The sequence below is a fragment of the Panthera pardus genome, unplaced genomic scaffold (assembly GCF_024362965.1).
Source record: "Panthera pardus isolate Hobbes unplaced genomic scaffold, ASM2436296v1 HiC_scaffold_25, whole genome shotgun sequence".
Taxonomy (NCBI): Eukaryota; Metazoa; Chordata; class Mammalia; order Carnivora; family Felidae; genus Panthera; species Panthera pardus.
Genome location: NW_026526821.1, coordinates 30,372,064 through 30,392,035, shown reverse-complemented (window position 1 = coordinate 30,392,035; position 19,972 = coordinate 30,372,064). Strand labels below are relative to the sequence as shown.

General features: G+C 56.2%; 1 protein-coding gene and 1 pseudogene across 1 annotated transcript; one reads left to right on the top strand and one right to left on the bottom strand.

Annotated features, from left to right (window-relative positions):
* Window positions 1–174: 174 nt before the first annotated feature.
* On the bottom strand, window positions 175–19,942 carry HSPA12B (heat shock protein family A (Hsp70) member 12B). Its single transcript, XM_019462647.2, has 13 exons — window positions 19,734–19,942; window positions 14,540–14,599; window positions 12,615–12,712; window positions 11,524–11,648; window positions 7,799–7,985; window positions 7,348–7,452; window positions 6,932–7,048; window positions 4,823–4,997; window positions 3,824–3,910; window positions 3,281–3,385; window positions 2,914–3,172; window positions 2,345–2,448; window positions 175–1,726 (listed from the first exon to the last, which is right to left on the bottom strand). Exons 2-13 carry the CDS (start codon window positions 14,580–14,582, stop codon window positions 1,089–1,091), a joined length of 2,043 nt encoding a protein of 680 aa, XP_019318192.1. The 5' UTR covers window positions 14,583–14,599; window positions 19,734–19,942; the 3' UTR covers window positions 175–1,088.
* Window positions 8,554–9,457, top strand: LOC109274629 (FAU ubiquitin-like and ribosomal protein S30; annotated as a pseudogene).
* Window positions 19,943–19,972: the final 30 nt, after the last annotated feature.

Genomic DNA, 19,972 nt, shown 5'->3' with positions numbered 1-19,972 from the left:
GCCAGAGAGAGGTCTTAGGGGAAGTTCTGTTTGGGATATTTGACAGCAGCACCCCCTTCTGGTCATTTCCCAGCTCTGCACAAAGCTGAAAGCACTCTCCCTTCTTTGAACCCAGGCCCCCTCCACTACTCCTCCATTGGGGTCCTCTCCTGTGAGGTACCAGCAGGCTCTGGCTTCACCTGAAGCATAAATGCTTTATTGTCGCCTTAGGGTTCTCAGGCAGGTGGGTCAGCTGCATGTCATGGGTGGGCAGGAAATGTCCCAATGGCACATTGAGTTGATGACAGAGCCACGATCAGCTCTTAGTGCCTCTTCTGTCCACCCTGCAGCTCCCCAAGTCCCACTGCGCTTGGGTAGCTGGGATAGGGTGCAAGTGGGTCATTCATAGGCTGCCCTAGGGGCCTTCTCAGATGAGTCATTTGTCCTGAAGGAAGCCCCCGCATGTTCCCCCACTCCTCTCATAAGTGCCTTCAGCCTGTATCCTCCTCATTAGCCTGCTGAGAAAGTTTTAAAATTAACAGTCACACTTGGATGGGTGGTGCCACGCCCGGGGAGGTCCTATACTCCTGTGCCAGTCCCCAGCCATTTTTCTGTGGCATGGGGCTGCTCTGCCCAGCTCCCTGTGTAGGCTGAGCCCATCAATCCACGCACGCGGCCCTTCAGGCCAAAGCTCTGCACATCCTCCTTCCTCCTGCTGCCCCTCCTGCAGCGGCCCTGCTCCACCTCTCCCGGCTGCCTTCACACCTCCCCCCCCCCCCCCCCCCCCCCCCAGTTCAGGCCAGGGCTCGGTCTTCTGGTGCATTCTGCCTTCGGGGTGACGTGTTCCCTGTGGGCGCACCGGCTTACAAACCTCTTCTGATTCCTTGACCTCAGCCCTTGGCAGGGCTCTGCAGCCTTCCAGTCAGCGGACCTGGGCCCAATTCCAAAGCCAGAGTCTGTCCCCACCCATCCTGCGACCTCATCTCCCCAGGCGGGAGGGTGGGGGAAGAGGCGCGACTTCAGAACCAGCAGCTCCATCCACTAGAGCCGACCCCACGACCACAAGAGGGCGGGGCCTGGCACTGGGGAACTGGTCCTCGCGCACGCCCTCAGTTGGAAAGAAAGTCGATGGCGGCGCGCACGGAGCGATTGGTGCTGACGTCGACGGCGGTGACCTTAATCTCGGTGTCGCCAAACTGCATGGCGGCGCGGATCTCGCGGCGGCCGGAGGACGCACCGTCGTAGGGCTCTAGCTCCAGGCTGAGCGCGCCGCACTTGCGCACGCCGGGGTCTGTGATGAAGCGCGCGTCCTCGGCGGCGCAGCAGTACAGGTTGATGAGCACGCGCCGCTGGCCCGGGCGCGCCGGGCAGTAGCTGCGCCGCACCTCCTCGCCCAGGGCCACCGACTGCTCGGCGGCCACGAAGCGCTCGAAGACGTCGGTGCACCAGCGGCGGCCATCGCGGACCAGCAGTTTCTCGGGCGGGTGGCGCCCAGCCACGAATCTGTTGAGCACGCCTACGCCGTAGGTGAGCGGCGAGCGGCGCACCCGCACCACGCCCGGCGCCTGCCCGAACAGCACCGCGCCCTTGAGGATGGTGAGGCCCACGTCGTGCGGGACCACCACGCGCAGGCCGCGGGCGCCCAGCGCCGCCTGCACCGCGTGCTGCAGCACAGCCGACTCGGCAAAGCCGCCCACCAGGAACAGCAGCTTCACGCCCTGCACCTCGGGCCGTGCCAGCAGCGCCTCTGCGGGAGGGGGCGGGAGGAGAGGATGGAAAGGGAGGTGACACAGAGCACCAGCCTCTGAGGCCGCCGCGGTGCGGCCTCGGGCACCTCCCCTCCACCATCCTGCATCCTGCTGGCAACTAGAAGCTAGCCATCTCACCCTAAAAAGGTAGACGGGTTCTGAGGAAGAAAAACCGAGTTTTCACTGAGTGCTCCAGGCAGCCTTCACGGGCTCTGCTTCCCTGACACTCTACCCCCCCTTTCCTCCTCCTCCATGTCCTGGAGGGCAAAGAGATAAGGATACGCATTTACAGTGCCTGCTGCCCACTGTGGGCGCATCTCTAGTACTTCAGCTCTTCAAGTCCCTATGATAACAGTTTTGGGAACCCGGTGCTATCACTCCGTTTTATGAATGAGGAAACTGAGGCACCAGAGGGTCTTTCACTTGGAGAGGCTGTACACATCATCCCTCCTAGCTCTTAATACCCACCACACTGTGTCCTCCGGTTGTCCCAGATGATTCTGGGTCTCATTCCGGTGTTTGGATGTGTGGAGGGTCCGGGCACTAATAAGGAGTGGTCATTCTTGCGTCTGAGTGTGAATGTGGGGGTTAGTGGAGGACCCAAGCTTCGTACTCACCTATGTGCTGGATGATCCCACTGACCGTGGGCTGAAAGAGCTCGTTCATGGCCTCACAAGTCATCCTGAGCATCCCCTGTGAGGACCACTTCACGAAGTTCACGCTGTTGGTGAAGGGGGCACAGGCTCATGGGCTGGGGTCTGGAGCTCTACCCCTGCTCCAGGCCTTCTGTGCACTGGGCACTGACTGCATGTTGTGTCCTTCCACCCCACTCCCTCAGGAGCTTTTTAGCCGTCTGCCTGCTCCAGTTCCAGGCATGAAGTCCCAGGAGAGGAGCCTCCAGGCAGAGGAGCGAAGGCGCCTGGCCCGCATGGTGTGTGTGGCTGTGGGGGTGCGGGGAGGTGCAAAATGTAGGCCCTTTCCCTGGGGGCTGAAGATTCTCTTGCCACGGACCGGGCCTGAGGATTCTAGCTGGGGTGCTTAGGCTCCTCCCCTGACTCCAGCTGGTAAGACATGTACACAGGGCAGATTGGGCAGACCTCCCACTGTCCTCTGGGGCCCACATCCTCCCTTGCAGGGGCGTCCGGCATCCGCAAACCCTGCTTGAGTCCTTGGTCCCCGGGCCCACCTGCTCCGGCGCAGGGCTGTCTCCACGTTGTGGCCTCGCTGCTTGCGGTAGAAGTCAATGAAGGAGAAAGGCAGCGAGATGTTGAGTGCCCCTGCACGGTGTGGGCCTGCCGTGCGTTTGCGGGCCTCGAAGGCGATGGTCAGATCCACCCAGGCTGCCGGGCGTTGCCTTTTGAAGGTGGCGATGAAGTCTTCTCCAAAGATGCGGCCCAGCAGCTCCTCAAAAGCCAGGTCCACGCCCACCGCGCCATAGGGGCCGCCTGAGACCCGGCAGGGAGTGAAGGGGGCGTCAGCGCAGACTCAGCCGCCAGGGGGCATTGGCGGGGCCTGGGCGCGCTGGGCACCAAGGGTGCTGCCTGGCTACTCACCAGATGCCTTGTAGAGTTCCTTTAGGGTGCCATGCGGCTGCTCCAGCTGGTGCACGGTCAGGTCCACCGTGCCTCCCCCGCAGTCTGCCACCACGTAGCGGTCTCCTGCGGCGGCGAGCGTGAGCACACACTCCTGGCTTGCTTTGCACCCTCAGCTCTGCGCCCCTTCCAGGTTCACCCAGCCCCCAGCCCTGCCCCAGTCGCTAGCCTTGCCTGCGGGGAGGATGGGGGTGGGGTGGCTGTAAGGGACTTCAGGTGCTTGAACCTTACGCCAATGGGTACGGGCGTAAGGTTTTGGAGGAAAATGTTTCCAGGGCTCTGCAACTCCATCCGCGGAGAATCTCCAGAAGTTGGAGTTAGGGGCGCGGCTGAGTGGGTTGGGGGTGCAGGTAACCATGAGACTGCCAGATTAGGTGCAGCTAATGGAGGAGGAGGGTCTGCGTTTCTAAGGTCTGAACCCCACTTCGCAAATGTTCCCATGCCCCCAATCAGTATATGATGACCCGCAGGGCTCGAGAAACACCCGTCCACCCCCACCCCCACCTGCTTGCATCTCTGCCCACAGCTCTCCGACGCCGGACTCCACCAGGAACGTGCGGCTGTGGCGGGACCGGCGCAGCTGCTCGCGGGCTGGGGGTTGAGGGACAGCAGGACAGTGGGGTTAGAAGGAGGTGCCTCAGCTACCACACTCGACCCCATCCTCCCACCAGCACCCTCCATGAGCATCTGGAGCAGCCAGTTCTTCTGAAACTCCTGCTCTACTCCTAAGTAGGAGAAGGCAATGCTGAACCTCAAAGGATCCAGAAAACCGGATGCGGTAATCTCAGGTGCTGTGACCAACAGCTGAGGGGAAGGAAGTATTTCTGGCCTCAGGACATTCCCTTAACGTAGGTGGGCTAGGGCCACTGCAAAATAGGGGTTAGGAGAGCTTGGAGGAGCTGTGTGTGTGTGTGGGGGGGGGGGGGGGATCTTGGGGGATCCAGGGGAGCCTGGGACTTGGGATTTCTCCTAGTCATGGGAGGTGGCATCTGGGAGAGTGACTAAGACTGACCATAGCTGTCTCAGTGCACAGCCCTGGCACTGGAGTTTGAGCTTGGTAGCAGCAGCTCAGGGCTGTTGTGGGGGAGGGAGAAGATAGCTGATGTGCCAGGACGGGAGAAGCTGCTGATTCAGTGGCTGTTTAAGAGAAAACTGAAGACCACCTTTGGCTCAGAGTAGGGGCTGATTTCTTCCTTTCTCACCTGAGCACCTCCCCTCAGGGCAGGTTGTGTCCCCCTACCCTCAGATTCAGGACTGGGATGGAGTCCTACCCTGCTCAGACAGTGCTCCCCCAGGACAAGGTGAAATCTCTATCCTCAGATTGGGCTCCCCCAGGTCAGGGCTGCACCTCCTTCCTCAGACTGAATTCCACCAGAGATGTGGCTGGGGGGGGGGGGGTGTCCTCTTCCTGTGGGACATGGCTGAGTGCCTGGCCTCAGTGACCCTCTGACCCTCCCAGGGCAAATGTAATACCACCAGTCAGTGCCCCTGAGTGCAGCTCACCCTGCCGGAAGCTGGAATCGATGGAGCGGCGCTCACCCAGGCGTCCACTGCCTGGAGCCCGGCTGCTTAGGTCCACGAGCTGGTGTAGACGCAGCTTGCGGCAATAGACAGAGGCAGCCTCTGGCTCCAGGGCGATGAGTAGTTGGTCTGCATCCTCCCTCGACACCAGGCCAGCCTGGGAATAGGTGGTGGGCGGGGCCAGGGACCTCCATGGGCCAAGTGTCATACCTAAGATGGCACCTCAGGGCAGGCAACCAGGGCCTTTGGGGCTCCCACCTCCTCCCCGTCACACCTCACCCATGCTAGGCCTCCCAGGCCCCTCCAAGCTGCACAAATTTGGAGCTGCCTCACGGCTACCCTGTGACCAGGCTGGGGAGGGCCATGGCCATGGCCAAGAATACCATGGGGTTGCCCAGCAGGAAGAGACCCTAGGCAGTGAAAACCAAGAGCATCTGGGACGTGCCCCTCTAAGCTGCCCAGGCTGTAGCAAGGTCCCCTTCACAGGTGCAGGGCTGGCCAGCTGAGCACTGGCTGAGGCTGTAAACCTAGACTCTAGCACAGTATGTATGGGGTGTAATGGCCAGACCACCAATCAGAGGAGATGGTATGGGGGGGGCGGTCACCTTTGGCTCACTGAGCCCTTTTCCTTCACCAGGCTGGTGTCAGATAATAGCCACAGGCCTCCCCACTCCCAGGAGAACTCTGTTCCCCAGAGAATCAGATATAGGCATCAAAAGACTCTCAACAGTGAAATTCCAGGCGCCAGGAGGGGCCAGTTGTGAGGAGAAAAACACTTGGGATCTGTTACTTCCTATATTGGGACAGGGGATCCCTGTGGGAAGTACTTTATGGTTTTGTGGGGTTCCCTGGATTCTGACCAGGTGGGGGTTGGGGACGGGTGGGTATCGAGACTTCCTGCCCAGGGCCAGCCCTTCCTGAGCTGGCAGCCAGGAACAGTGTGGGAGGAAGCAGAGTGGATAAACCAGCAGGGGGCACTAGGGTGGGGGGTGTTTATTCTGGCTGGGCACAGCCTTGCTTTCATCCTGGTCTCTGTGGGGTGGGGGAATGCCCACCACCTCAGGGTTAGCTCCTTCCAGGGACAAGTGTAGGCACCTGCAGACCTGGCACCTGGGGCATGCCTGGCCCACAGGAGCATGGGGGGTTGAGGGTTCTGGTATCTTCCAGGGGGTGCACAGGCAAACCTTTTGGAGGTCCTTGGGTGTCCCCCAAGGCCCCAGGGGGAGGACCAAGCAATGAGTTTTGCTCTGAGAGGCTGTGCTCCCCTCTTTCCCCACCCCATTTTCCTGGAGGTGGGGGAACCTGAGTTGTGCACTCAGGTCCCCCCAGTCTCCAGACCTTTGGGCATCTCTTATGGTAGGAAGCCCAGGAAGCATTGACCCAAATCACCTCCCTTCATAGTTTCGTAGTCCTGTCTCCCCTACTCCAGAGCTTACAGTGGCTGGGGCATGGTGGTGGAGCCCCTGAAAATACCGGAGCTGGCTGCCCAGCTACGGTGTGTTAGCTGCTACTGGCTCCCAGCTGCCCCTCCCCCCCCCCCCTTCTCTAGAGAACTGCCCTCAGCTGAATGGAAACCACCTCACTTGGAAAGGTTTCCCCCTCACCTCCAGCAACCAACAACAGACCAATATGGATATACAAAAAGCGGGCCCCCTTGCCTTCCTGTGGTCAACTGCTGGGTACAGTTCTCCCTCCAGTGCTCTTCATGGGATTGGGCTGAGGCTAGACTCCAGTTGAGACCACATTCCTGCTCGGCTCTTTCTCTTGGCCCATTTCCCTCACTCCTCTTTCTCCCAAGAGCCCTTCTCCAATACACCACATGCATAGGACCCATCTTGGGCTCTGCTAGGAAACCCGACTTAAGACGCTGGCTAAGCTGGCCTGGGCCATGCCTCTCGTCCCTCTGCTCTCTGTTCCTGCAGGCTCACACCCTCTCCTGGTGGCGACAACCTTCCAAAATGCCCAGCAGGGGAAGGCCAGAGGTCTTTGTACACAGTGACCAGTCCCAAGGGTGGTGGGTAAATGAGAATCTGGGGCCATCCCTAGAGCCCTCCAGAGCTATGCCCACTGGTCTGCCTTGCACATCCTCACCAGGTAGGCAGCCTCACGCATGAACTGCTTGGCAGGCTGTTTCCAGATGGCAGGCACCGTCAACACCCAGCGCACGGTGTCCTTCTCTGGCAGCGATGGGCACTGCTCCCTCAGCTCCTGGAGCAGGAGGGGGCAATGAGAGGTAGGCTGGCTTGGGTTGCAGGGGTGGGAGGTGTCTTCAGCCTTCTATGGGAGCTGGAGGGACTAATCAGGCCTCAGGAAGGACTTCCCAGCTGAGTTGGAAGAATTCCTAACACCTCCTCCCCCAACACCCGTATGGCCCATGCAGGCTCTATCAGATAGGAAGGCAGGGGCTGGCGAAAATGACTTCTGACCTCTAACGGATGGGCTGACAGGAAAAGATGGACCTGGCGGGGGTCCCTGCCCCGGTGGGCAGGGATGGGGCCACAGCACACCTGAAGGGCATGCTCCTTGAAGAAGCGTAGGGCATGGGCGAACACCTCCAGGGCAGGCATTTTCTTTCCGTTTACAGCCTCTAGCTGGGTCTTCAGGGTGAGATCCTGGCAGGAACATAGGCGATTCTGCAGGAGGCCATAGCTCTACCCCCATTTCCTGACAAACTCTCTCTGAAAATCACGCCATTTCCTGGTGCTTCCCCTCCGAAGTGTGGGCTCAGCTGGGCTCTCCTGCTAATCCAGGAGAACACCAGTTCTGTCCCCAGCCCTCTCATTAGCCCCACCCTCCTCTAATCCCGGCCTCACCCCTTAGCCCCTCCTCCACTTTGACTCCCAAGCCCCCTCAGCCTCTCCTCACCTTTTACCTTTGCTCACCCTCCTTGAGCCCTGCCCTTTCCCCTCCTGCCCCCGCCTCCCTGGCTGGAGTGTCCCAAGCCAGAATGTGCCTTACAGTGGCGCTGTGGATCTTCATCTTGAACTTCTCGAAATAGAGCCAGTCCCGCGCCTCCTCAGGGTCCAGATCGTGGTAGTAATCGCGGGCAGTGTAGCCAAAGCTGTGAAAGGCGCCCTCCGGGGTCAACAGCAGGCAGGTGGGGGTCTTCTGGTGGGCCACTCCTGGGTCCCCGCCCTCCCATTTCCTGTGGGGGCACAGGACTGTCAGTGTTGTCAGCGAAACCCTCCCTTCCTGAGGTTGGGTACCCGCTCTGGAATCAGCTGTGTGACCTTGGGCAGGCCACCTAGCCTTCCTGAGCAGCAGTCTTCCTACGTGTAATATGGAGATAATAATAGTACCTACCTCTTAGAGTTCTCCTGAAGACAGTGCTTGGCATCCACTCAAATCTCCATAAAATGCTGCTCATGGGATCCTTTCTATCCATGGGGCCACAGGACCTATCAACATTCTCAGCTCCTGCTTCCTCCATGAGGTACACCATTGGCCTTCGCCTCCCTCCTTAAGCAGCAGCAGGCCATCATCCACCTGCCTGGGTCTGGCCTCCTGACATATCTCCTGAGGACTCTAGCAGAGGCTTTCTCCCAGCCAGATGGTGTGCCCTCCTCTAGGCTGTCTTCCACCGCCAAGCTTCTTCAAAGCATTTGTGATCATTCCTATCTGACCCACTTCAACAGCTACACCCCAGTTGACTGCACCTCCAGCAAGATCCCCAAACCTGAATGAGATTCCAAGCCTCCCTATCTGCAGGCACCATGTGGATCTCCACCCAGAACTCCTGGTCTAGTTCACTGGTCTGGCAACTTGTTTCTCCCCTTCCTCTAACTTCTCTGATGCCCTGAACCCTCTAGGCCAAGCTTGTCCCCTGCAGCCTTTAGGGGAGAGAACTGGGAATCCAGGCAGAAGGCACAGCATGTGGAGAGGTGTGAAAGCGCAGGGATAACCAGCTATAGGCTGGCTCAAAATGCAGAAGGAGAAAATACAGGAATGTTAAGGTCAGCTAGGGAAGAGCATCAAATGCCACATCTGAATTCTTTTGGTGGGCTTTAAGTAGAAGAATGAAGAATCATGACCACATTTGCTTTTAGAAAAGTCACCGGTTGATCTTTGTGGTAGCAGCAGCAGTGACCACCATTCAGTCGCTGGTATGTAGCTTTTTGTTCGCACCCAGGAGCTTCGCACTCAGGAGCTACACACCCTCGAGGTGGCTAGCCAGGAGACAGTTGCCCAGATCAAGGCTCACATAGACTTGTTGGGGGGGCCATGCTCCAAGGAGATCAAATCGTGCTCCTGACAGGCACACCCCTAGAAGATGAAGCTATCAGGGCCTGTGTGGGGTGGAGGCTCTGACCACTCTGGGGGAACCATCCACATGCTTGGAGGTGAAGTCCATGGTTCTCTGGGCCATGCTGGGAAAGTAAGGGGGCAGACTCCCAAAGTGGCCAAACAGGAGAAAAAGAAGACAGGCCAGGCCAAGCAGTGGATGCAGTAAAACTGGTGCTTTGTTAATGTCGTGCCCACCATTGTCAAAAGAAGGGCCCCAGTGCCAACTCTTAAGTCCTTTGTAATCCTGGCTTTCTCTAATAAAGCTACTTAGTGAGTCAAAAAAGAAAGAAAGAAAAGAAGAGAAGAGAAGAGAAAAGAGAAGAGAAGAGAAAAGAAGAGAAAAGAAAAGGAAAGGAAGAGAAGAGAAGAGAAAAAGAAAAAAGAAAGGTCACTGGTCCCCACATGGCAACAGATGGAGGGGAGGAAAAATGGAGAAGGAAAACCAGAGACGAGGATTTTGCAACCATCCAGGTGAGAGTGGGTGGGGCTAAACTTAGGGGTTGTGGCTGTGGAGAGAAGTGGCTGGGTGTTCCAGAGATACTAGAGAGGTAGAAGTGAGAGGGCTTGGTGACTGGTAGAGTGGGGAGGGTTTGGGAAGAAGCCAAGATGTCCCCCAATTACTTCCTGTGACTGTCTCGTCCACAGGACTGAGACACTGTCCTTTCTTGTGTCCTCTGCCCCAACATAGGGTCCAGCATGGTCTCAACGGTGTGCACTGACAAACATGCCAGCTGGGATGTCCTGCAGCCCCTTGAGGGCTGTAAGTGCCCAGAGCCATTGTGGCCTAAATGTGGATGTGGGTGGAGCAGAGAAAGGGGAAGGGCAGTTCATGCTCATGCAGGTCAAGTTCCTTGTATCTTTGGGGAAGTAACCCTTATGTTTGTTTCTCCATCCACCCCGCCATCTACCCTTCTGGGCCCTGGGGAAGCCCCTTTGCTCCCTCATCCCAATCTGGGTTGGAGCTTTGGGGTCTTCTAGAAGGGCCTTCCATCTACTGGCTGCAGCTTCCCTAAGACATAAAGGATCAGGGTCTTGAGGCCTGGAGGGGAGTATCAAATGTGTTGTTCAAACAAAACTCAACTATATCAGAATGCATTTTTTTTTTAAACATCTCTTTCATAACAGCTGTGTAACTTGTCAACTCAGCCCTCTGATCCTTCATGTCCCTGTCCTTCACCTGAGGTGTTGAACCTAGGAATCTGCCTATAGGAGTCTACTGCGCAGAAATCCCAGCACAGGTTCAAGGAAGGACATTCATTGCAGCACTTCGTGTAATAGTGAAAAATTAGAGGACAAGAAACCTCCTAAAACTATCAGTAGAAAAGTGGACAAATTATGTCTGTACTCCGCAGCTGTTAAAAGAAATTGTGGCTTCAGCAGGAGCCTATATAAGAACAGACCTGTCAACCAAGATGCATGCCCAGAGCCCAAGGGAGCCAGGAGGCTGCCTTGTTTTTGTTTGGCTGGTTCATTTTTCTTTTTCCTTTTTTAAGAAAAAATAAAGCAGGTGGATTTGAAAAAAAAAAAAAAAAGAAGAAAGAAATTGTGGCTTTATGTGTTGACACAAAACATCTACAAAATAATGTTGAAAGCTTAAAGTAAGGCAAGTTGTATGATATCCCATTTTTATTTTAAATTCTTTCTTTAGTGTTTATTTATTTTTGAAAGAGAGACAGAGTGTGAGTGGCGGAGGGGCAGAGAGAGAGGGAGACACAGAATCCGAAGCAGGCTCCAGGCTCTGAGCTGTCAGCACAGAGCCCAACCTGGAGCTCGAACTCATGGACCACGAGATCATGACCTGAGCCAAAGTTGGGTGCTTAACCGAATGAGCCACCAGACACCCCTCCCACTTTTATTTTACAGACACATATATGTGCATATATGCCTGTGTGCATTTGTGTACAAGCCCAGAAGGGCATTTGTGTATTTAACTGTAACATTTTTTAAAATTAAAAATGAAGCCCAGGGGCTCCTGGGTGGCTCAGTTGGTTAAACATCAGATTCTTGATTTCGGCTCAGGTCATGATCTCATGGTTCATAGGTTCGAGACTCATGCTGGGCTCTGTGCTGACAGCATGGAGCCTGCATGGGATTCTGTCTTCCTCTCTCTCTCTCTCTCTCTCCCTCCCTTGCTTGCACTCCTCTCTCTCAAAATAAATAAGTAAACTTAAAAAAAAAAACGAAACCCAATATTTCTATTGGGTGTTTCTCTGATTGAGGATGGGGCCCAGGCCTAGGACCCATCCTCTAACTTTCTACCCCCACAGGAAGCCCCAAGCTAGGGATGGAGGGAGCTCTGGAGAGACCCCATGTCTCTTCAGTGACAGTCTTTCTGAGACCAGGCCCATCCCAGGGAGTGAGGACCCCCCGCCCCAATCTCCCAGCTCAGCCACCCTCACCTCATCATGTGGATGGCTTCAGGATCACTGGCAAAGCTGAAGGCATAGCCACTGGAGGTGGTGCCAAAGTCAATGGCCACCACCACAGAGAAGGGAGCATGCTGGGGGGCTCGGGCCTCGGGCTTCTGTGAGGACAAGATCCAGAGTCAGGCAGCAGCCCAAGGGCCCGACTGACTGCCTGCCGAAGCCCCTCCTCTCCCCTGGCTGTGGTCCAGACTGGCCCCGGCTCCAGCCACCTGCCCCAAATCCCCTCCCCTAACCTAGCCTCCAGGCTAAGCCCTGGAACTGCAACTGCTCAGAAGCCCAAGGCCTCTCAGGTCACCCTCTGCAGCTTGTGGCATAAGCTCTTGCTTTCCTCTTTCGGTTCTCTGTCCACCTTCTGCCTGGCTGGCCTGAGCCCCACCCCCATCTCACAGCACCGCACAGCCCCGGCCCAGCTGAGAGCAATCTCGCTCTTCTGGGCAGCTTCAGTAACACACAGACCTGTGTATATTTGACCCCCTAGATCTTTGTGTCCACAGTGACACGACCAGATTCTGTCAGTTTTGTGGCAGAGAAGAAAGGCCTGTGCACGTGCCCAGAGCGGCTCTGCCTTCTCCCAGGCCAGGCCTGGGCTCCCTAAGAACAAGGGGGTCTCCAGGCTGCATCACTAGGTGAGGCCATCCTGGGTGGGGTGACCCAGGGAGTTTGGGAGAAGGTTATATCCTGGATACTTCAAGCTAGTAGTTTCCAAACTAACGTTTAGCAATATGTGTCTTCTCTTCCCCAGATATACCACTACATGTCAGAAGTCTCCTTGCCCTAGGCAGGCTATGGTCTACGGGTGTCACCCCAGAGTGGTGCTATCTGGGTGTTAGTTACATTGGGTTCACCTTAGTAGACTGTTACCCCTAGAGTCCAAGGTCACCTAAGGCTAACTCTTCTGGGGGGGACATGACTGGAGAATGCAAGGGCAAGATCCAGGCAGCACCCCCAGCCCAACCCAGGCCCTGCTAAGGCTCTGGTAGACACCAGGCCTTGCTTTCTGGAGTGTGACCTGCCTCCATACCACCCAGGCCACCCACCACCAGGATCCCTGTTCCCGGGCTTACTGGAGACTGCGAGGGTGTGAGGGGGGCAATGCCACAGCTTTCCTGGGTCCTTGGGGAGCCGGGCGGGCTGGGCACGGGGGACCGCTCGGGGCTAGAGCCTGCAAAGAGAGGGTAAGTTACTCTGGCACACCATCAGGTTAGGAGCCGGTGGCTGGGCACTGGGAGGTTCTCCATCAGTCCTTGCTGGGCTGAGGCAAGGGCCACCCTGCTGCGGAAGGGGAAATAGTTGGGGAGGGAAGGAAGGACAAGACCGAGGCAGGCAGGGGAGGACTGAGGGCATGTTATCGATTTGAGGTGACCCATCCCTGGAGGGTGACCCATGCCTCACCTGAGGACTCCTTGTCTCCCCCAGCATCCCTAAGACACAGCAGGTGAGGGGAGAGATAGAGAAGAATTATGGGGACTGGGGGAGACTGAGTCTAGAGACAGAAGGGCAGGAGAGATGGGTGAGTGGGCTCCTGGGGCAGGGTGAGGGTGGAGGGCAGAGAAACCAGAAGAGGTGGGGAACTGCAGACAGAACTGAGCAGCAGGAGGGGCTGCTCCCCTCCCCACTAGAGTTTGGCCACATGGTTCTAATCAGGACCCGAGGGAGTCACCCTCCCTCTCCCCCTCCCTCCACCAAGGGCCAAGGATAGGCCCAGCTGGCTCTGTGGTGAGGATCAAGAAGGCGAATCGTGCTTCCCCCAGCCCAGCTCTGAGCTGAGGCATGTCCACAACACTAGGAAGTTGGATTTTGAGCCTCCCTTCCCTACAACACATGGAAACCTGGCGCCAGCATCTAGGGGCAGGAGGTCCCACTGAAACCCTCTCTCAGGCCCAGCACTGAGCTGGACCTTTGCTGGGAGGAAACAGCAGCTCCAGAAGGCAGCCCAAAGCCTGGCTTGGAGGATCAGGCAGTTTAGGGGCCTGCCTGGCTGGAAATCCCCTAGGTGTGGGCTGGTGGCTCATCACCACCCCACTGGGCGTTGCTAAGGCCCCTACCAGCAGTGCTGGGCTGCTCTGAGATTCATGTGTGGGGACAGGGAGGCTGGCCCAGGAGGCTGATGGGGTCTTGCATGAAGACCCGTGGACACGTCAACTGGTCTGGCTTGCTTTAGGCCAGGTCCTGTATTCCTTCAGTAGCTACCCTGCTGTGTGCCCTGATAGGTCCCAGCTCTTGCTGGCCTTGGGATACCCTGGGAACATGTACATACAGGGGATTCTAGGAAGTGCCTGGACAGGGCCAGAGTCTGTCTTGAGGTGCTGGAGGGGCAGGGTTATGGTGGTCAGTGTCCCAGGGCTCCTTTTTCTAAGCGGCCAGTACGGGCCTGGGCCCTGCCACCAGCTCCAGCTTGAGGGGCCAAGTTGATGTGGCTTGGGCCTGGGAAGGGAGGCAGGAAGGAAGGCCCAGCCCACCAGGTCTTTGTTAATGGACTTCCTGAGGAGTGGCCCTCCTGACTTCTGGCCTCCCACCCCTGCAGAGAGCCCAGAGCCTGCTCCCAGACCAGGCCAGAGGCAGATGAAGGTGTACACGCGCAGAATTCTGTGCATGCAGACCACCTGCCAATATATACACTCTCATACAAGGCCTTGCACACAGACTTACCCTCAGGCAGACAGACACAGACACACAGAGACACACAGACACAGACACAGACACACACAGACACACACACTCACACTCATACCAGGTCCCGTGTACACAGACCCTGCCCAAGACATGCAAACGCATTCAGTCTTGTGCACACAGACCCGCTGTGCACACACTCACAGACACACACTCACATACACAGTCCTGTAAGCACCAACCCTTCCTGCACAAACACACTGTCTCAAGAACCTCGTCTGGGAGAGTTGCCCATGTGCAGGCTGGGGGTGGGTCTCAGTGTCAGGATGAGAGGGGTGGTGGGTCAGGGCACAGGCTGGGGGAGGGAGGAGAGTCTTACCAATGTACAGCCCTTGCAGGCCCATCTCTGGGACAGCCAGCATCTCTGCAGGCCCTGTGACTGTCAACAGGAACAGACAAACAGAATGGCATTTATTTGTTCCTTTGTTCCCTTATTGAAAGCTTATTTATTTTAGTTATTTACTTTTGGCTAGAGTCCTTTGAAGCGAATCCCAGACATCACGTTGTTTCACCTATAAATTCTTCAATACGTCGCTCCAACAGATAAAGACTCCACAAACGTCGTTGCAACATCCTCATCATGTGTGACAATATTAACAGCAATTCCTTAGGCTCGGCTAACATTCAGTCCCACAGTGCCAGCTTGTCTCCAAAATGTCTTAACATTTGCTTTGTTGGAATCAGGATGCTCCTAAATGTTTTCGAGTGCCCACTCTGTGCCAGGTGTTAGCAGACATTAGCGACCCAGAGAGACACTGTTCCCGCCCTGGAGGCCTACAGGCTGGTGGGGAAACTGATTACAGTAGGATAATCACCGAAGTGAATTTGAGATTACAAATGATGCTGTCAAGGTCACAGCTGGATACAAACCAAGCAGAAAGGCTTGGTAAGGCTGGAGAGAGAGGCTGGGCTGGGCTGGGCTGATCCTCTAGGCAGACCCTCCAGGACCCTATTTTAGATTTGGTTTTATATGACGGGGAACAGCAAATCTTGAAAGGTTTGAAGTAGCTGAGCAGAATTGGGGGCATGACTAAATCTGCATTTTAAAAAGTCCCTTGGCTGTATGGAGAGTGCAGATTGCAGCAGGCAGTTTGGAAGCAGAAGCCCTATGGGGGCACCAGGCGACAGATGATGGTGGTAGCTATGTGTCTTGAGACAGAAGTGGAGTTCTGAAGTTAGAGAGACCAACAGCGCTGATAGAAGATGGCTGGATTGGATATTGGGGATTAGGACGAAGATGTCAAGGGTGACATTGTCCGATTCGAGCTAGGGGATGGACAGTGAGATGGAGAATACCGGAGAAGGGCAGACTGGCAGGGGAAAGGGGCAGAGTTCTAGGTGCAGTATTGAAACTTCCCAGAGAACAGACCAAGGAGCCAGATGGTGTATGATGCAGAGGTCAGAGAGAAAGCTGAGGGGGAGATGCACATTTGGGAGTCATGTCAAGGGAGGCCTGGCAGGGAGTAGTGGGGGAAGAGTAGGGAGAACCAGCACGGAAAGGCTGGCTGGAGGAAGGTGTGCTGCTGGAGAAGACTGGATGCTTGCTATAGTCCCATGAAGATCTCGGATCTAAGAGAAGTACGCGAAGCTAGATGCCTTTAGAGGTTATTAGAGGAGCCTTGCAACACCTGTTCTAATGGCCCAAGGCCATCATTTCAGCAGAATGAAAAAGATGGGGTAGAAGTCAAGTGAGCCTGGGCACGGAGTGAGCAGAGGGTAAGAGAATGCAGTGAACACTTCCAAGAAGCATGGCTGAGGTCAGGGGCTGGTGTGAGGGCAGTAGCTGGAGGAACAGAAAGCCTGAGGACGGGAAGATGTGCTTTCATTTTCTTTTCTAAGATGGGAGCAACCTGAGTTTGTGTCTGGGGGCCAGGCTAGAGGCAGCAGCACCAGAGCCCCCTGGGAGCTGTTAGAAATGCACAACCTCAGGCCCCACTCAAGACCTGTTGAGTCAGAACTTGCATTTTAACAAGATCTGTGCACATGAAAGTTTGAGAAGTGCTGCTTAACGTGTTCCTGGGCCGATCTTCAGATAACCTGTGCTAAAGTCCTCAGCTGTGGGCCTGGCAGCCCCCTAAACAAAGGTGAGGCTACTCAGAGCCCCCTCCCTCTCTGTAGCCAGTGGCCTGATCAGGAAGTTTTGCTAACAGAATGCAGGTGAGCGCAGAGCTGGGCACCATCACACGCATGCACACATATGCACAGCACGCACCCTTGCTCACACACAGTTTACACAGCCCAGCCCCATTGTGGACGGACACTCAGACATGTCCAGGATACTCCTGCATGGCCAGCACCATAGACATTTCCAGACACATGCAATCCTGCTGTCAACGGAGGCGCACAGTTGGATGCCCAGGAGTGAGAATCTCGGGAAAGACAGGGGCTGCTTTGGGGCACTCAGAGCAGCAGAGTGATGCTAAGAAACAGGAAGGCAAATAGTGCACATGGGTGTGGACCTTGAGAGCCAGGACAGGGGCTGAGTGCAGGGAGAGGCAGTGGTGTGCTGGAGGTGAGCCTCCCCAGCCATGAGAGCTGATTCTGCATCTCTCTCCAACTCTGCATTCACGGACATCACATGGGTTAACTTGAAATTAGCCATGGTACAAGTATTTACACCAAGGAAATTGGCAAACACCATAGATTGGGTTTTTCTCCCTCTGAGAGAGTTGACAGTATTGACCACAGCACACCCTGTGGATTGAGGCCACAAGGGGGAAGCTGACAGCCCTGTCTGTGCATTGTTTCGATTCTTGAGCAAAAAAAACTTATTGAGCATTTGTTTGCATCAGGCTCTGTGCTAAGTGGTTGAATGAATGAATGAATGGATTTTCTGGATGAAGGCTCTATTGTATTTAGAGGAGAATCAATCTAGAGCTACCAGGAAAAGAAGACTCAGGAGTCATCCCTCTAAGCTGGATTCCATGTCCAAACTGTGTGCCTACAGTCCTCCCAGCTATCTGAAGCTGGTCCAGTTTTCTCCTGTCTCTGAGCATGTGGACATGGATCGTGCCTACACTGGGGTCTCAGGGACGGCAAGGGTTTACGATTGCACCTGGCCAGAGTGCATCATGTCGCCTCTCTGTGCTTCAGTGTCTTTCCTGTAAAATGGGGTATGCAGGGGGCTTGTTAAGACCTACAAGTCCAGATAAGGAAGGTGGTTGATAAGGGCAGGAACTTGGACAGATGTGAGCAGTTCTTCTTCTTTTTTTAATGTTTATTTATTTTTGAGAGAGAGAGCGGGGGACGGGCAGAGAGAGAGGGAGACACAGAATCTGAAGCAGGCTCCAGACTCTGAGCTGTCAGCACAGATTCTGATGTGGGGCTTGAACTCACAAACAGTGAGATCATGACCTGAGCCAAAGTTGGATGCTCAACAGACAGCCACCCAGGAGCCCCATATGTGAGCAGTTATTCTTATCCTTCATGATGTGGATTCTGAATTTTCTCTGTTAGAAGTTTTTGGTCTTATTGAGACTTTTATTCTACTCATTCTGAGTTCTTTGGTGGGGGGGAGGACCTGAATCAATCTGTGTTAAAGAAGGGGGATCCTGCCAATTCCTTGAGAGTTGGAGGTAGAAGGGCCTGGTGGCCCCATATGTCTTTGGGACATCCCCCATCATGCATATGCCCCCAGAAACACTTAAGGACAGTATTGGTTTCTCAAAGCTACGACTGGGACAGAATCCACAGCTGGAAAGGGGGCAAAGTAGATCCTCACCGCAGGGGCCGACTAATTTCAGACTGGGGATGCTTATGGGTTTGAACATAACCGGGTGGGGCAGTTTGATTTACACAGAAAGTAATGTCATTTCCTGGCTACAAGCACAGGCTAAACTCTGGCCCCAGCTTGACCCCTACCCTACCCACAGACAGACGCTTAACCTTCCCATGGAGTGACCCCTAGCCCTTGGATTCATATTGATCTCTAATCTTCAGCTTCACACTGACCCCTGGCCCTGACTTCTACCCAATAGGTATGACCTATTAGTCACTGGGGACCATGACAGGGTGTGGCTGAGTAGAGACTCGAAACGGGAGACTCCCATTCCAGAGTGCTTCCTGGACTCACAAAAGCCTAGAACTGGCCTGATGGAGAGAATTTTCCAGAGATCTCTTCCTGGGGAGGGGACATTAAGGCTGGGTACTTATGCCCCCAAAGTGTACTCAGGGTGTGTGGTGTTGCTGGATTTCAGGGCTCCACACATACCTGTCCTCTGCCTATGAGGACAAAGAGCCCACCCTGATCTTTACAGTTCCTCTCCATCCCCTGCAGGCAGGGACTGCCTGGACCCTGCCTTTCCCATCCACTGTTTTCTGCTCAACATCCTGCCAGCCCTTTAATGGGATGGGATTCTGTCAGCAGGCAGAGAGGCCACAGGCATTTCTCCCAAGCCACAGGTTGGGCCAACCAGGGCCAAGGGACAGATCAGAAATGGCACCCAAAGAGCTGCTCCAGTCTGTCTCTAGAGAGGAGCCCTCTGGGAGAGGGACCAGTAGGAGGCTGTGGGGTAGGGAGGTTGCCTCCTCCAGTGCTGAGGCAGGGGGTGCCATAAATGGTCTCCCATGGCCCCTCCCTGTCCTCAACTTTTCTTTCCATACATCCTGCCTCACCCCCTTTGGGTCCTCACCATGGGGGCTTCCAGTTCACAAACAACCTCTGTTCCACAGAGCCCAAGGCTTAAAGCCCCTCCCATCCTCTGCCCACCAGGCCCCCATCACCTCCCTTACCTTCTGGGGCTCTAAAGCTGCGCTTGCTCTCACATCGAGGCCATATTTTAGAGCTCCCTCCCTCCCAGTCTCTCTCCCCACAACACAAGCCTGCTTTACAGACTGGCTCCATTGCCCCTACAGGGAGCCCAGACCCCACCCCACCTGCTCCCGCCCCTCCCCCCGGAGCCCCCCGCCCCCCAGCTGGCCTGTGGAGAGAATCCAGAGGTCCCTGGTCAGGAGGCCATCCCAGTCTGGAACTGTGGCATCCTGGTCACTGCCACTCTCGAGCTTCTCAGACCATAGGCCCTAAGACCCTCCTCTCCCACCAGGTGACCTCCCTCCCCCAAACACACACACACACACACACACACACACACACACACACACACACACACACACTCAACCCCCAGGTCTCCACGTCTGACCTAGGCATTGTGTTCTCCACAAACTGGCTTACCGGAGCAGACCCCAGCCCCACTCCAGTCCCCCAGCCCCACCCCCACCGCGGCACAGGGGTCTCCCCAGCCCCCCACACTCCGCAGTGCGTGTGTGGGGTCTCGGAGCCTGGATGTGAATACAAGGTCGCCGCTCCAACTGCTTTTCTGAACCCGCAGCCCCAATGGAGCTCTCCCAATGGAGAGAACGCCTTGCAGGATCTGTCCCCAGCCCACCCCGCCAGGGTTAGGAAGTTTTTTTTGGGGGGTGGGGGGGGGTCGGTTCTCAGCCTACAGCCCGGGACAGACAGGACCGCACAGCTCGCCGCCTTTCTCCTCTCTGGGAGACCCCCGCCCAGAACTCACCTCCACCCTCCCGACAGCTCGACCTGGGTTCGGCCGCCTCGATCCCGGGTCCGCAGCCCCTGGTCGTACCCGCCGCGGCAGCCACAGCCCTCGACGTGCGCCCAGCCCGCGCCTCAGGCTCGCCCCGCGCCGCCCACCCCGCCCGCGGCCCCCTCCCCCAGGCCGGATGGTCGCGCGCTCCCGGCCCAGATGTGCGAGGCCGGGGCGGGGCCTGGCTGCGCGGGCCTCTCGGAGGGGCC

Excerpts from the sequence above, each read along its gene's own strand:
- HSPA12B (XM_019462647.2), bottom strand. The coding sequence starts at position 14,582 with ATGCTGGCTGTCCCAGAGATGGGCCTGCAAGGGCTGTACATTG. Across the intron at positions 7,453-7,798 it reads TGAAGATCCACAGCGCCACT|GATCTCACCCTGAAGACCCA; the intron begins GTAAGGCACATT and ends TGTTCCTGCCAG. Across the intron at positions 4,998-6,931 it reads TGCGTGAGGCTGCCTACCTG|GCTGGCCTGGTGTCGAGGGA; the intron begins GTGAGGATGTGC and ends ACCTATTCCCAG.